We start from the raw sequence: 15,805 nt of genomic DNA on the forward strand, positions 1-15,805 counted from the left end.
GTCCTCACCATCATCAAGTTCCCTGTCATTGGTGAATACTGAACAGAAGTATTCATTGAGGACCTTGTTCACTTCCACAGCCTCCAGGCACATCTTCCCACCTTTATCTCTAATCGGTCCTATCTTCACTCCTGTCAACCTTTTGTTCTTCACATAATTGAAAAATGCCTTGGGGTTTTCCTTTACTCTACTCACCAAGGCCTTCTCATGCCCCCTTCTCGCTCTCCACAGCCCCTTCTTAAGCTTCTTTCTTGCTACCCTATATTCCTCAATAGACTCAACTGATCCTTGCTTCCTAAACTTCACATATGCTGCCTTCTTCCATCTGACTAGCTTCTCCACCTCACTTGTGGTTCCTTCACCCTACCATTCTTTATCTTCCTCTACGGACAAATTTATCCCTAACATCCTGCAAGAGATCCCTAAACATCGACCACATGTCCATAGTACATTTCCCTGCAAAAACATTATCCCATTTCACACCTGCAAATTCTAGCCTTATAGCCTCATAATTTGCCCTTCCCCAATCAAAAATTTTCCTGTCCTTTCTGATTCTGTCCTTTTCCATGATCATGTTAAAGGCCTTTTGTTATATGATCATTGAGAAATCAGCAAATAAATTATCTTTTGCTTATTTTAATTTTAGTGGAAGAGGTAAAACACCAGTATATTGTAAGAAAGTTTGTTTAAGTGGCATTGGTTAAAAATGTTTTTATCAAGCAGTGTAGACATGCTTGTTTCTGTGCTGCTGGAGCCATAACACTGTCCATCTTTACCAATGAGCACTTATGATAGGCCGGCTGGTGGCGTAGTGGCATCAGCGCTGGACTTTGGAGCAAAGGCTCCCGAGTTTGAATGCAGCTGGCTCCAAAAACCTAGAGAGGGATGGGCTCCGGCAGTTTTCAGATGCCCCAGTCATGCATTATGAGCAATCATCAAAAAGATCGGTGCAAAAAGCTTGTTATTACGGCGCCCCAACGACTCCACCAGGAGTTGAAGACGGATGGACGGGCGCGCGCGCACACACACACATGCCAGTTTAGCAGATATGATTTCAGATTCTGTGGATATTTTGCTTTATTGATATTATTTGTGTATGTTACTCAAATAATATCTGAATTATTACCTTTTACAAGCAACTGCTAACTCTAAATGGAGTGTTCCTGAACAGATGGTTCCTCTGGCATATCTAATCTTTGTATGTCAGTAATTTGCCTTCCAGAGAAGGTTGCTACTAAAGTAAAAAAACTCAGTTTTTGCATGTTATATCTGCTTTGAATGTTACATTTCACTTTGATATTCTTTAGGTCTCTGTCTACTCTGTCATTAGCATGCAAGATTCCACTTGTGCCAGAATCAGGTTTAGTATCACTGGCACGTGCAGTGAAATTTGTTGTTTTGAGGTAGCAGTACATTACAATACTTAATATTTTAAAAAAAAATTACAGTAAGAGTATATATTAATTAAACAAAAAGTGCAAAAAAAGGAAAAGAAATAGTGATATATTCATGGATTCATTGTCCATTCAGAAATCTGACGGCAGAGGGGAAGAAGCTGTTCCTGAAACATTGAGTATGTGTCTTCAGGCTCCTGTACCACCTCCTTGATGGTAGAAATGAGAACAAGGCATATCCTGGATAATGTGGGTGAATGCTGCCTTTTTGAGGCATTGTCTTTTGAAGGTGTCTTTGATGGTGCTGGCTGAGTTTGTAAGTGGTTTATGATGCAGCTTTTTTTATCCTGTGAAATGGCCCCTCCAAAAGAGTCTGTGATGCAACCAGTTAGAATGCTCTCCAGGGTACATCTGCAAGTATCTTTGGTGGCAAACCAAATCTCCTCAAGCAACTAATGAAATATAATTGCTGTCATGCCTTTTTTCTAATTGCATCAATGTGTTGATCCCAGGATAGATCTTCATGCTGCTCGCCCTTTCCACTGCTGGTCCCACGATAAGAACTGGTGCGTGTACCCTTGACTCCCCTTCCTGAAATCTACAATCAATCCTTGGTGTTGCTGATGTTGAGTGCAAGGTGGTTGTCACAAACTCAACCAGCTGATCTGTCTTGCTCCTCTACGCCACCTAGTCACCATCTGAAATTCAATAGTTGTGTTATTGGCAAATTTATAGATACTGTTTGAGCTGTGCCTAGCCACACAGTCATGGGTGTAGAGAAAGTACCTCAGTGGACTAAGCATGCATCCTTGAGGTGTGCCAATATTGATAGTCTGTGCATATTGAAATAACATCATCTCGCTGACAGTGGTCTCCCATTGAAAAAGTCGAGGATCCAGTTATAGAGAGAGGTATAGAGGCCCAGATTGTGGACCTCTATAGGTTGGACAATACCCGGATGGAATATAAGGTGTTGCTTCTCCACCCTGAGGGTGGCCTCATCCTGGCACAAGAGGAGACCACGGACCAACATGTTGGAATGAGAATAGGCATTAAAATGTTTGTCCACTTGTAAGTCACCTTTGTGGCAGATAGTATGGAGATGCTCGATGAATTGGGATAAGTACCTGAAGGGAGTTAGTGGGGAGGGACAAATGGACAAGGGAATCGTGGAGAGAGTGACCCCTGCAGAAAGTGGAGATACAATTAGTGGTAGGATCCCTTTGGAGATGGTGGAAGTTGCAGAGAATGTGTTGGATGCAGAGGTTGATGGGGTGGTATGTAAGAACAAGAGGGACTCTATCACTATTAAGATGGTGGGAAGATGGAGTGAGTGCTGATGTATGGGAAATAGGGAGGATGTGGATGAGGGCAGCATCAATGATAGAGGGAGGGAAACCCTGATTTTAAAAGATGGAGGAGATGCCCTTGAATGGAAAGCCGTGTCCTGGGAACAGATGCAGCGGTGGTGAAGAAACTGAGAAGAGATTCTAGCTATGACCAACCTCAGAGCACTTCATTATAGTAGATGTGTGTGCCACTGGGGTGATGATTGTTGAGGCAGCTCATGTTGCTCTTGAGCATTGGTATGATTGTTGCCCTTCTGAAATGGGTGGGAACCTCAGAATGCAGCAGTGAGAGACTGAAGATGTCCTTGAACACTCCTGCCAGATAGTTGGCGCATTTTCACTACCAGGTATGCCACAGGACCTGATACCTTGTGTGGGTTCACCCTTTTGAAAGAGGTTCTGATGTCGGTCTCAGAGACAGATCATAAGGTCACCAGATGCTGCCGGGATTCACCTGGGTGTAGTTTTTTTATTCTTTTCAAAGTGTGCATAAAAGGTGCTGAGCTCACCCGGGAGTAAATTACCACAGCCATTCATGATGTTAGCTTTTACTGTGTAGGCTTGTTAATTTCCTTTCCTTTATCAAGGTCATTAAAAATTCTTTACTTGCGACATGGCAATTATCAATTTGGCATACTGTCTTCATTCCTCATGATATGGCTTCCCTTGTATTAAGTACACTTTGGGTCCGCTTTGCTAACACCTGTGTTTAGTCTCCATTTTTGTGACTGCCTCCATTTTATTGCCTGTCACTTCAATTCTCTATGCTTTCTCCTCTTGGTCTTGATTAATGAAGCTGAAGGCACATTATCTCATCGTTCTGTGAAGCACTTTCAAGCTTGCAACCCAACACTAGGTTTAGCAATTTTTGAATCATTAGCACTGCTCCAATTTTACTATGGTGGGACCTGGTCAAGATTCCATTGTCATTACTTATTTTGAGGTAATCGTTGTTACCCTTGGACAACACAATTTTCATGATAATATTGGAAGGCAGAATTTGCAGAGAAAGATCATATTAATATTTCAGCTTGAGAATCTTTAATCAGACTTGGGAAACATTAATTTGTGGCAAATTGTTAGCATTCCATCGGTGGGAAATTGTGGGGGATAGGTGATGGGTGGCTAGCAGATGAGGCTAAGTCAATACTCTTTAAAGGGGAAGGATAATCATGTGAAAAATGCTCAAATATAGGACTGAGAATTTTGCTGCTTTTGCTACTTGCCATCATTTGTGGAATTCAAGTCAAGTCACTTTTATTGTCATTTTGACCATAACTGCTATGTACAGTACATAGTAAAAATGGGACAAAGTTTTTCAGGACCTTGGTGTTACATGACACAGTACAAAAACTAGACTGAACTATGTAAAAAAAAAAAGCAACAGCTACACTAGACTACAGACCTACCCAGGACTGCATAAAGTGCACAAAACAGTGCAGACATTACAATAAATAATAAACAGGACAATAGGGCAGTAAGGTGTCAGTCCAGGCTCTGGGTATTGAGGAGTCTGATAGCCTGGGGGAAGAAACTGTTACATAGTCTGGTCGTGAGAGCCCAAATGCTTCAGTGCCTTTTCCCAGACAGCTGGAGGGAGAAGAGTTTGTATGAGGGGTGCATGGGGTCCTTCATAATGCTGTTTACTTTGCAGATGCAGTATGTAGTGTAAATGTCTGTGATGGTGGGAAGAGATGATCTTCTCAGCTGACCTCACTATCTGCTGCAGGGTCTTGCAATCCGAGATGGTGCAATTTCCAAACGATGCAGCTGCTCAGGATGCTCTCAATACAACCCCTGTAGAATGTGATGAGGATGGGGGGTGGGAGTTCGACTTTCCTCAGCCTTCACACGAAGTAGAGATTCTGCTGGGCTTTCTTTGTTATGGAGCTGGTGTTGAGGGACCAGGTGAGATTCTCTGCTAGGTGAACACCAAGAAATTTGGTGTTCTTAACGATCTCTACCGAGGAGCAGTCAATGTTCAGCGGGGAGTGGTCGCTCCGTGCCCTCCTGAAGTCAACAACCGTCTCTTTTGTTCACATTCAGAGACAGGTTGTTGGCTCTGCACCAGTCTGTTAGCCACTGCACTTCCTCTCTGTAAGCTGACTTGTCGTTCTTTGCTGATGAGACCCACCACGGTCGTGTCATCGGCGAACTTGATGATGTGGTTCGAGCTGTGTGTTGCAGCACAGTCGTGGGTCAGCAGAGTGAACAGCAGTGTACTGAGCACACAGCTCTGGGGGGGCCCCATGCTCAGTGTGATGATGTTGGAGATGCTGCTGCTGATCTGGACTGACTGAACTCTCCCAGTCAGGAGGTTTAGGATCCAGTTACAGAGGGAGGTGTCCAGGCCCAGTAGGCTCAGCTTTCCAATCAGTTTCTGAGGGATGATTGTGTTGAATGCTGAACTGAAGTATATGAACAGCATCCAAACGTACATATCTTTTTTGTCCAGGTGGGTTAGGGCCAGGTGGAGGGTGATGGCAATGGCATTGTCTGTTGAGGGGTTGGGATGGTATGCAAACTGCAGGGGGTCCAGTGAGGGGGACAGCAGGATCTTGACCTGCCTCGTGACGAGCCTCTCGAAACACTTCATGATGATGGATGTGAGCCATTTAGGCAGGACACGTGCTGGCAGCTAAATCTGCAAGTACAGCAAATCCTTACAAATGGGGAAAAAATTGGCAGCCTGGCGATGTGGAAGTGTAGCTTTTTAATTTTGATTTAATTATGTTTTCCTTCAACTACTTTTAGCTTTGAAGGACTTTTAGCTACTGCTGCTTGCATTACTTGACTTCATGAAGTCCTTAAATATATAGTCTTTGAGAGATTGGGCAAGTAAATAGTTCATGGGTTTATTGGTATTGAGGAAAAAGACTTCAGAGCAGAAAGGTATATAGAAAAAATCCAGTAGTCTAGTTCAGATGTTTGTTTGGAATGTGAGCTGGTAGTCCAGTGTATAGCTGGGGTCTGAACTCTGAGCTGTGGCTGGTGCCAGGTTTGGGGTCAGGAATGTGGGTGGATTACAATTGGAATTAGGGTCTGGAGAAATTGTATATTCTTCGCTCCTTTTTAAACTGGATATACTAGAGATTTTATTACTACAGTGTAGCATGTAAAAAAAAATTGAAATAAGTGTTTGGCTATTGGTAAGAATAGCATCCAAAAGTGTAGTGCAACACTACCAAAGACCAAAGAGTTGCAGGATTATGTAAGTTGTACGGTAGATGGTTTCATCAGTTGGGCAGGAAAGTGAAAAATGGAATTTAATGTATAAAAATACGAGATACCGCTATTTGGGTATAACAAAATCAAAAGAATAAGCAAAAGGGAAGATATTGAACAGTGTGGAAGAGCAAATGAAGGTTGTTCTGTATGCCCAGGAATCTAAGTAGCAAGAAAGTAAAATAAGATGATATGTTGTGCTTTACTGGTTGAGACATACAATATAAGAGTAAAGGGGTTGTACAAGAACTGCATACAACACTAACTTTTCTCTAGAATGGCATGATCCTGTTATTATGTGCCCTAGTCCTAGTACTCTGCTACTCTTGAAGAATTGTCTGTGAGGCTGAGGCAATCAATGAACTTGTCACTACCTGTAAAAAAACACTTTTTCATCACTTCCTTTCAAAATCTTCCCTTTATCTAGATCATACCTGAAATTCATGTTACCATTACAGGTAGCTTGGATTTGTTCTGGTAGAAAATTCAGGTTATAATTATCATGTTAACTTGAATTGTTAGGTACTTTGCTGTGTAGACAAACAAGGAATACTGTCCTGGCCCAATCCCAGTCCGGAAACAGTTCTGTTCTTCAGTGGACGTGTGGAGCTACCCCATGACAGCCTAGAGGACCTGAAAGATGACTTATCCCTGCGATCATTTTGTCACACAGAGATGGAAGAAGAGAAGGATGAGGTAAGGTTTTTCCTGATATGTTAGAACCTGAGCTGCTGTTCAGATTGTCAGTTCTATATCTGTGTGGCCTACAGGAAACTTTAATGCTTTTACTTAAAAATTTAAAACTTCCATTTTTAAGTAAAAATAAGTTGTTATCTAAAGTGTAGATTTAAAAACACAATTTTGAAATGAGAAATGTTAGGTAATTGCAACAATGATTTTTATTAATGGATGGATAGAAGGATTGATAAGTTCATGTATTACTCAGCACCTGAGCATGCCTCACTTCCTGCATAGTGTGTTGTAAAGTATGCCTTGAATATGTTTTTGGTGCTTCTGTTTTACTCCATCTTTCATGGTACCCAGATCTGATTCTTCCCTCAGATTGCATTCATCACTAAACTTGTTTCCACATCACTTTGTGGAACAACAGATGACCTGTTGCTCTTTTCTCCATCCTTATCCTTAGCATGCTTCTAAAAATAGGTGTGGTTTGAGTAGGAATCAAACCCTGGGCTCAATGTCTGTATGATAAGTTGGATGGGCACTAAATCAATAGGGGTGTGAAACTGCTTTCAAAAAGAGCACAACATCCATTGTAACTTTTCACTGACTAAAGAGTCAAAATTACTGTCTTAGGTATTTAATTTTGTGATCTAATGTTACCATCTTGGGCGTGTCAGCATTCAGGAACTCTTAGAAGTTTTGAACAAATGGAGTAAAAATTCCAGTGGCAAGTCTGGGGCTGGAAATGAAGGGATACAGATTTCTGATTATGGCAATAAATCAGAGGGAAGATGAGAAAATATTGTTATATTCAAAATTCTATGTCTTTAAAAAGTAGAAACAAATATAATCTTAATGTAAATGGTAGTTGGATAGGTATTTAAAGAAAATAAATCGTGTATCATAAGAGCAAGGGAATGGCCACATTCAAAGACGAAGTCCTTGTATGCTTCAAAATTGTTCTAAATGAGTTGACTTTTTGACACTTAATAATTACTAGCCCAAGGAAGCTGATGCTCTGTTGCCCAACACCGGCCTGGAATTTGTAAACATTACCAATGAGGTTGGACAGGAGAAAGAGGAAAAGATTGAAAGCACTCCACGTTCGAGGAAACGTAGTGAGAATCGACAATGTAAGCATTTGTCAGGGTCCAACGTCAGCTTCAGCAAAAACATAGAAGGAGGAGAGGATGATATGACACAGGTAATGAAGATTAAAATTATCTGAGATGTATCTGGTTAACCAAGTGTTTTTATTTTTGAATGAATTTTTTATCCTAGTTTTTTGTTTAATAGCTTAAATTTGGCCAGAAGTGGCAATGGTTTATAACCCATAGATTATTTTCCAATTTAGATTGAATCTGACATCAGTTCTTTATCAGTCAACCATCTTTCTTCAGCAGACTTTGATTCCACAAGAAATGTGTCATGTGTACTAAATTCATATATATCTGATTCTGCACATATTGCAGGTGAGTGGTATTGGCGAAGACCTGGACTTGGAAGCAGAAGATTATATCTGTGATTACCACCTGGAAATGCTGAGTCTCTCACAGGACCAGCAAAACCCGGCCAGTATTCAGTTTGATGACTCGAACTGGCAACTCCATATCTCTTCGCTGAAACCATTGGGTCTCAACATCCTCCTAAACCTCTGTTATTCCACTGTTACCGAGCAAGTGTGCCGCTTCTCTGATCACTTGTCCAATATCGCCCTGCAAGAGACATCCGGCGCAGCCATGCCAGTCCATGTTCCTTGGGGGCTCTGTGAATTGGCCAGGCTCATAGGTATGGTCTAGTGTTTCTAAGGTGCCTAATAGATGTGTTAATTTTAAGATTAAACATCTGAGGATATTTAACACTTCTTGGATTTGTTATCCTAATTTTATATTTGAATATCTGCATATATGTGACACCCTGTCATTGCCATCTTTAATGAAATTTATTACATTGCATTGTACACTAATTATAATGCATAATTTAATAGTTCATTCATAATTTAAGAAAATGCAGTCGTAAACGACTGCCCAAAAATGTTGTTCTGATTTGCATGTAAAGTACTCAATTCTGGTGTTGGTGCTCAGTCCTTGGATGTAGACTTCATGTCATATTTGGTTTATAACTTATTCTTGCAGCTTGCAAACATGCTATCATTTAGAATAGTGGTCCCCAACCACCGGGCTGCGGACCAGTACCGGGCCACAAAGCATGTGCTACCAGGCCGTGAGGAAACAATATGATTTAACGATATGAGTCAGCTGCACCTTTCCTTATTCCCTGTTATGCCCACTGTTGAAGTTAAACGCACACAAGGTCATTACCCATGTGAGGTAACCAGGTGCTAAAATATTCGCAGACAACCTAATTCGGGTTCAGGGTTTCGTAAGTAGCAGAGCAGCTATCTTGCTGCGATCTACTGAAAGTCATCCCTCGAGCCAAACTTTTGTCGGCTAATAGATCCTACCTACCTACAAGGGGGGCGGGCACATCGGTCGCTGTCTCTGGACTGTGACCGCCACAGCCCCAGTACGGGGACCTCCGGCCCTTACCTTGTCCTCTCACCCCACCCACGACCAGCTACACCTGGCCAAGGCATCTGACGGTGGGCAGGTGGGATGCTGGAGTTCGGGCCCGGAGGCTGTCTATTGAGGCAATTAAGCCCTTAAAACTGCTTCGGCACCTTAAGTCCAAGCACCCCGCACTTAAAGACAAACCCTTTGAGTCTTTTAAACGGAAAAAACGTGAGCAAGTGGGATAGAAGCAAGTGCTGAGAGCCTTGAAAACTAAATTGCGGAATAAACTGGACATAAAGAATCCCTTTCAAGTATCGCTGTCTCCCATCACCCCTTGAAGCGACTGTCTTGTTGCAGGGAAACAAGCCCAGGGCCCCCACTGATTTAGCGATATTGGTGTGTTGCAATGATTCATACAAGGAAAATATGCGCTGTGTGTTTAATATCCAAAAGTTACTTAAAGTTACTTAAAATGCTATTGACTTATAAGTGATTTATAATTGACATCGCTACATTCATGCGAGGAAAATTCGCGCTATGTGTTTCAATTAAATTCGTTAGATAAACCCTTTTAGAAACTAAATTGAGCGTATTAGCCACTTCTAAGTGACTCATAGTTGACTTATCTATATTTCGGTCATGATTGACACCCCCCCCCCCCCCAACCGCCCCGGTCAGCTGGTCCACAAAAATATTGTCAATATTAAACCGGTCCGCAGTGCAGAAAAAGTTGGTGAACCCTGATTTAGAATACTAGAATACTACAGTATGTGAGAGAGAAGTTGCATATGTATTATGTTCTTGCAGATCTGGTATTTTTCAGTAGCACTGATTTATTTTTTAGAACAGTGGTTCACAACTTTTTTCTGCTTGCGGCACACTTGTGACTTTCATTTAACTCTGTGGGCCTCGTCCTCCATAGACTCTGTTAGTTGCTAAAGTTTTTCTTCGGTTAACTATACTAATTTAATATACAGTCAATATCTGTTTTCACGTATTATAGGTATTACATGTTTATTATAAAGTTACCACTGTATATGAAAACTAAAACTATTTAATAGCTCAGAATAGCAGGCTGCCCTGAAGGGTTTGAATGGTACTTTTTGCATGGTCAAGCAGGAGCAGAGACAAAGATTCACATGCCTTATTTGCATCTTCTAATATATTTTTCCATTCATTTCATTCAGGGTTCTAAATAAATTACATTCATGTATTTTTTATACTTTATATTTCAGTAATTAAGACAGGAAACTTACAGCCCATTCAGAAACTCCTGTATCCCCAGTTCCTTGTTTTTTTTCCTTATTGTTCCTACAAAATCTGGTGTGGCTTCCTGGTTGGGGGTGGCATATTCCTAGGTTGAGAACCACTGTTTTAGATGATGCAGCATTTGTATATGTTTATTGAGGAAATTTTAAGATCAGCTTAAATTTCCCAATTTTGCTTGTAGAATAGTTGGCGCTCCTTATCCACGGGTTCCGCATGCGCGAATTCAGCCAACCGCGGATCGGGGAAACCCGGAAGTTCTCTCTCCAGCACTTGTTGTTTGAGCATGTAGACTTTTTTTCTTGTCATTATTCCCTAAGCAATGCAGTATAACAACTATTTACATAGCATTTACATTGTATTAGGTATTATAAGTAATCTAGAGATGATTTAAAGTATACGGGAGGATATGCATAGGTTACCGCGGATCAGGAATCAAAAAAAAAGGAAGTTCTCTAAGTCGGAACAGGTGCATCCGGTATTATTTAGCATCAGCTAATCAAACGTTTGTCTCAGTATATAGTGTATATTTTACCTTTCTATGCATATAAAACGCTTAAGTATGTATTTCAATAATTAAACCACTGTGTTGCTTAGTAATAATTGTAGCTTTCATCGGGGCAGGGCCTTCACATGCTCCATTGTTCTCACTTTATCCTTTTAAATTTTTCCGGTCGTTGACTGACTGTAGCCTAATGCTTTTCCAATGACTGATGGCGTTTTACCTCTTTCCGATCGCTTTATTATTTCCACTTTATTTTCAATCATGATTGTTTTCCAGAACAGAAACACTGCAGGCAGCGGGTCCCGAGCTCTGCTGGGTCCTAAAGTCCACTGCACTGAGACAGGTTAAATAAGCTCCGGTACTCCACCAGGTCCTAAAGTCCACCGACTTGAGTATCCGTGTATTTTGGTATCTGCGGGGGTCCTGGAACCAATCCCCCACAAATAAGGAGGGCCGACTGTATGTCTTTTATTTGCCAAAACTTGTGAATTGTGAATGAATGCAAAAGAATCTAAATATGGTGAACAATTTTCAATAAGTAACTCAAGGCAATGACCACAGCCCATAGTTGTAGGATGACCTGAGGAAGGAAGGAAAGAAGTTTTTGAAGAAAACAGAAACAAATTTAGTGTTGTTTTTTTTTTATAGGCTTTACTCCTGGTGCTAAAGAACTCTTCAAACAAGAGAATCATCTGACCATGTATCAGCTTCCAACAGCAGAAATAGTCAAAGAACCAGTAACTCGGCGACTTTTGAATGTAACCAAGAGGCGACCACCACTCAGTCATATGATTAGCCTTTTTGTTAGAGATACATTAACTGGTGAATATTAATATTAAAATACTTGAATTGTAATGTTGGAAACGTTCCTCTAGTGCTAACCTTTGCAACAAGCCATAGTAATGGGCCTCGCATTCAGATGAAATCTCTTTGTTGAACCACTTCCTCAAATATCTTGAACAAAACTCAGAAAAATGGAGACTTGGCGAGAACACTGATGGATGAATTTCATACCAACAAAAACTTCCACGCTGTGATATAAAAATGAGATTGTATGATGATAGGTTAAAGGGCCTCTTTTCCAGGTGTAAGACTCCAAACATTAAATCAGTACTGGCTCATCTTGTAATTAATTTACTTTTTATGTAGAAGACTTTTTCAATTGTTTTGGAGGAAATGTGCATCATTTTTGACCAAGCAAAACTTTTTAAATGTTTTTGCTATTAGCAAATCTATTTAAATGAAACTATCCCAGAAGCCATTAACAGATGAGGATTATTTTCTTAAAAATTGTTAACTTTTTCAATACTTCTCACTGTCACATAAATGCAGAAACGTTAAGGTAAAATAGGTATCAATATTATTAAAACAGTGACCTAAAACAAAGTTACTTCAATAATTGAAAGATAACATGTAAAATTAAACCATAACATACCTTATTGAAGTGCATCTGCTCATGCAAACCGATAGAGTAGCTGAGAGCAGATTGTCCAGACTTTTACACTGAGTAATTGGATGCAGCATAGCCAGTGGTTTGGAGCTTTTGCATTTAGATAGGTGTTGCAAATTTTGCAGCAGTTACCTGGGTAACTTCGAGCTGTCAAAATCTAGTAGAAATCCAGGCTATTGTAAATCAAGGAGATCTTGCTGCATTTCACATGTCAAAACATCACTAGGTAATGGTGTATTTTGGAAGTTTTCAGTGTAATTGATGGATCATTTGGCACACTGATCTTTTTTGTAAAACATCATTTTAAAGTTTAAGCAGAAAGTGAATTAAAACTTAATTCGCCAAAACTTAATGTGAGCTCCCAGCATATGAATTTGGAGATGAAAGACCCTGTTAATCTCCTGATATTGGTTTATTTTAAACTGTATTAATTGACTTAGAGTGATGATATTATCTGAAAACAGTGCACGCTAGTATATAGATCAATGTGCTCGTTCATTGTAGTTTAGTCTTTCTGTAAGATGTGTTTAACAGATTATGAAATGTTTTATTGACCCGTGAATTGAAAATCCTTTTACTGTGCTCTTTCACAGATAGTGTACAGATGTTATCTCATGGCACAGCTGATGTCATCCTGGAGGCCTGCACAGATTTCTGGGATGGTGCAGATATTTATCCCCTCTCTGGATCTGACAGGTGTGTCATTGTTGCTTAATGTGATACACAAAGTAAAATAAATCTCTCCATATTCTGGGCTATTTAACTTAGAGGGAAAAGTAAAATGGAATGGATAGAGCCCTGATAACAAAGGATGGAATAAAAATGGTACAAAGAAAGGATCATATAGAATTTGAATCCAGTTGAGGTAGGGTAAGAGACAGCAAGGTTGTGGTGTGTATATTGACAGTAGGTTCCCAAACAGTAATGGCAATGTGAGGTATAATCATGAAATTAGAGTTGTATATAGCAAGAGAAGTGCCATAATTATCAATAAAGTAAGAACTGGTGCAGTCAGCAGTGAAGGTTCATAATGTCGCCAATAAAGTAAATCTGAAGACTTGGAAGATTTCAGAATTCACTGAAAGACAACGAAAAATTGGTAAGGAAACGTAAAGAATATGTTAGCAAGAAGCACAAGTTCCTATTGATGTGTAAAAAGGAAATGATTAGTGAAAAATAATGTGAGAATCTTAGTTTTTGAGGCATCAGAATTTATATTGTAGAATAAGGAGCTAGCAGAGCAATTAAGTCTGAAGTCTTGAAAGAAGATGCTCAGTAAAATAGAGAATGATAAGTCTAGACTGGTGAGTGAAGAGCTAAAAGATTAGCATCGTTTTAAAAAAACTGTAGAAAGTAGAGTTACTGAAATTCAGTAAATCTCTAGAGTTGATGACTTGCATTGTGTTTTGAAAGGGTTGGTTAGGAGATAATGAATTGTGTTCCACTACTGCAATAAAAATAGATTCATTAAATGGATATGGACATTCCAGATATTTATTATGTGGAAAAAATGAGGTTTTGGGAATAATGTATTTTTAAAGATTTAAATGGTTGAAAAATGTTTGTGTTAAGAAAGAGATAGGTGTCCTTGCACACTGAGAGTTTAACAATATGGTGCAACAAATCAGCACAACTAAAGATGAGCAGTATGTTGGTTTTTGGTATGCTCAGAATTAATTATAAGGCTAGAAGTATTTTGCTTCAATTAATGCAGAACATTGCACCTGGAGTATTGTCCATTGATCTTCCTACCAAAGAAAGAGGAGTAAGACATGGAGGGATTATCTACAGAGTTTCCGGAGGTGGAAGTTAGGAACAGGAAGGGGTCAGTAACTCTACTGGGTGTTTTGTATAGACCACCCAATAGTAACAGGGACATCGAGGAGCAAATAGGGAGACAGATCCTGGAAAAGTATATTAATAACAGGGCTGTCGTGGTGGGAGATTTTAATTTCCCAGCTATGGATTGGCATCTCCCTAGAGCAAAGGGTTTAGATGGGGTGGAGTTTGTTAGGTGTATTCAAGAAGGTTTCTTGACACAATATGTAGATAAGCCTACAAGAGGAGAGGCTGTACATGATCTGGTATTGGGAAATGAACCTGGTCAGGTATCAGATCTCTCAGTGGGAGAGCATTTTGGAGATGGTTGTGATCACCTTTACCATGGCATTGGAGGGAGTTAGGAGCAGGCAACTTAAGAAAGCGTTTAATTGGAGTAAGGGGAAATATGAGGCTAACAGGCAGGAACTTAGACGCATAAATTGGAAACATGTTCTCAGGGAAGTTACAGAAGAAATGTGGCAAATGTTCAGGGAGTGTTTGTGTGGAGTTCTGCATAATGAGACGGAAAGGATGGTAGGGTACAAAGGCTGTTGTAAATCTAGTCAAAAAGAAAAGAGGAGCTTACGAAATGTTCAAACGGCTAGGGAATGATAGAGAGCTAGAAGATTATAAAGCTAGCAGGAAGGAGTTTAAGAATGAAATTAGGAGAGGCAGAATGGGCCATGAGAAGGCCTTGATAGACAGGGTTAAGGAAAACCCCCAGGCATTCTGTAAGTATGTGAAGAGCAGGAGGATAAGACGTGAGAGAATAGGACCCAATCAAGTGTGACAGTGAAAAAGCGTGTATGGAACCGAGGAGATAGCAGAGGTATTTAATGAGTACTTTGCTTCAGTATTCACTGTGGAAAAGGATCTTGGTGATCGTAGGGATGACTTACAGCAGACTGCCGTGAGCATGTAGAAATTAAGAAAGAGGAGGTGCTGGAGCTTTTGGAAAGCATCAATTTGGATAAGTCACCGGGACCAGACAGGATGTACCCCAGGCTACTATGGGTGGCGAGAGAGGAGATTGCTAAGCCTCTAGCAATGATCTTTGCATTATCACTGGGGATGGGAGAGGTTTCGGAGGTTTGGAGAGTTGTGGATGTTGTTGCATTATTCAAGAAAAGGAGTAGAGATAGCCCAGGAAATTACAGACAGTGAGTCATAATTCAGTGGCTGGTAAGTTGATGGAGAAGATCCTAAGAAGCAGGATTTATGAACATTTGGAGAGGCATAATATGATTAGGAATACTCAGTATGGCTTTGTGAAAGGCAGGTCATGCCTTACAAGCCTGATTGAATTTTTTGAGGATGTAACTAAACATATTGAAGGAAGAGTAGTAGATGTAATGTACCGTAGATTCCGGACTACAGAGCGCACCTGATTAAAAGCCGCTGGCTCTAATTTTAGAAATAAAATCAATTTTTTACTTGTAAAGGCCGCACCGGATTTTCGGCCGCAGGTGTCCCACGTTGTAATATGAGATATTTACACAGAAAGATATTACACGTGAGGATTTTTTAACTTTTAATTAAATCCATATGGTAACAAAAACAAATACATATTGCAAATGCTTTTTTTCGAACCGTGCCCG

At 40.3% G+C, this 15,805-nt stretch overlaps 1 protein-coding gene across 1 annotated transcript in view; it reads left to right on the top strand.

The window, feature by feature from the left end:
- The window catches only part of LOC140714922 (transmembrane protein 94-like), a 190,401-nt gene that overhangs the window by 66,083 nt on the left and 108,513 nt on the right, over positions 1-15,805 (top strand). Inside the window, exons 12-16 of the mRNA XM_073026590.1 lie at positions 6,491-6,664; positions 7,653-7,856; positions 8,125-8,440; positions 11,585-11,758; positions 12,980-13,082. Coding sequence (XP_072882691.1) covers positions 6,491-6,664; positions 7,653-7,856; positions 8,125-8,440; positions 11,585-11,758; positions 12,980-13,082 — 971 coding nt within the window. The remainder of the gene's footprint in view (positions 1-6,490; positions 6,665-7,652; positions 7,857-8,124; positions 8,441-11,584; positions 11,759-12,979; positions 13,083-15,805) is intronic.

The sequence above is a fragment of the Hemitrygon akajei genome, chromosome 22 (assembly GCF_048418815.1).
Source record: "Hemitrygon akajei chromosome 22, sHemAka1.3, whole genome shotgun sequence".
NCBI lineage: Eukaryota > Metazoa > Chordata > Chondrichthyes > Myliobatiformes > Dasyatidae > Hemitrygon > Hemitrygon akajei.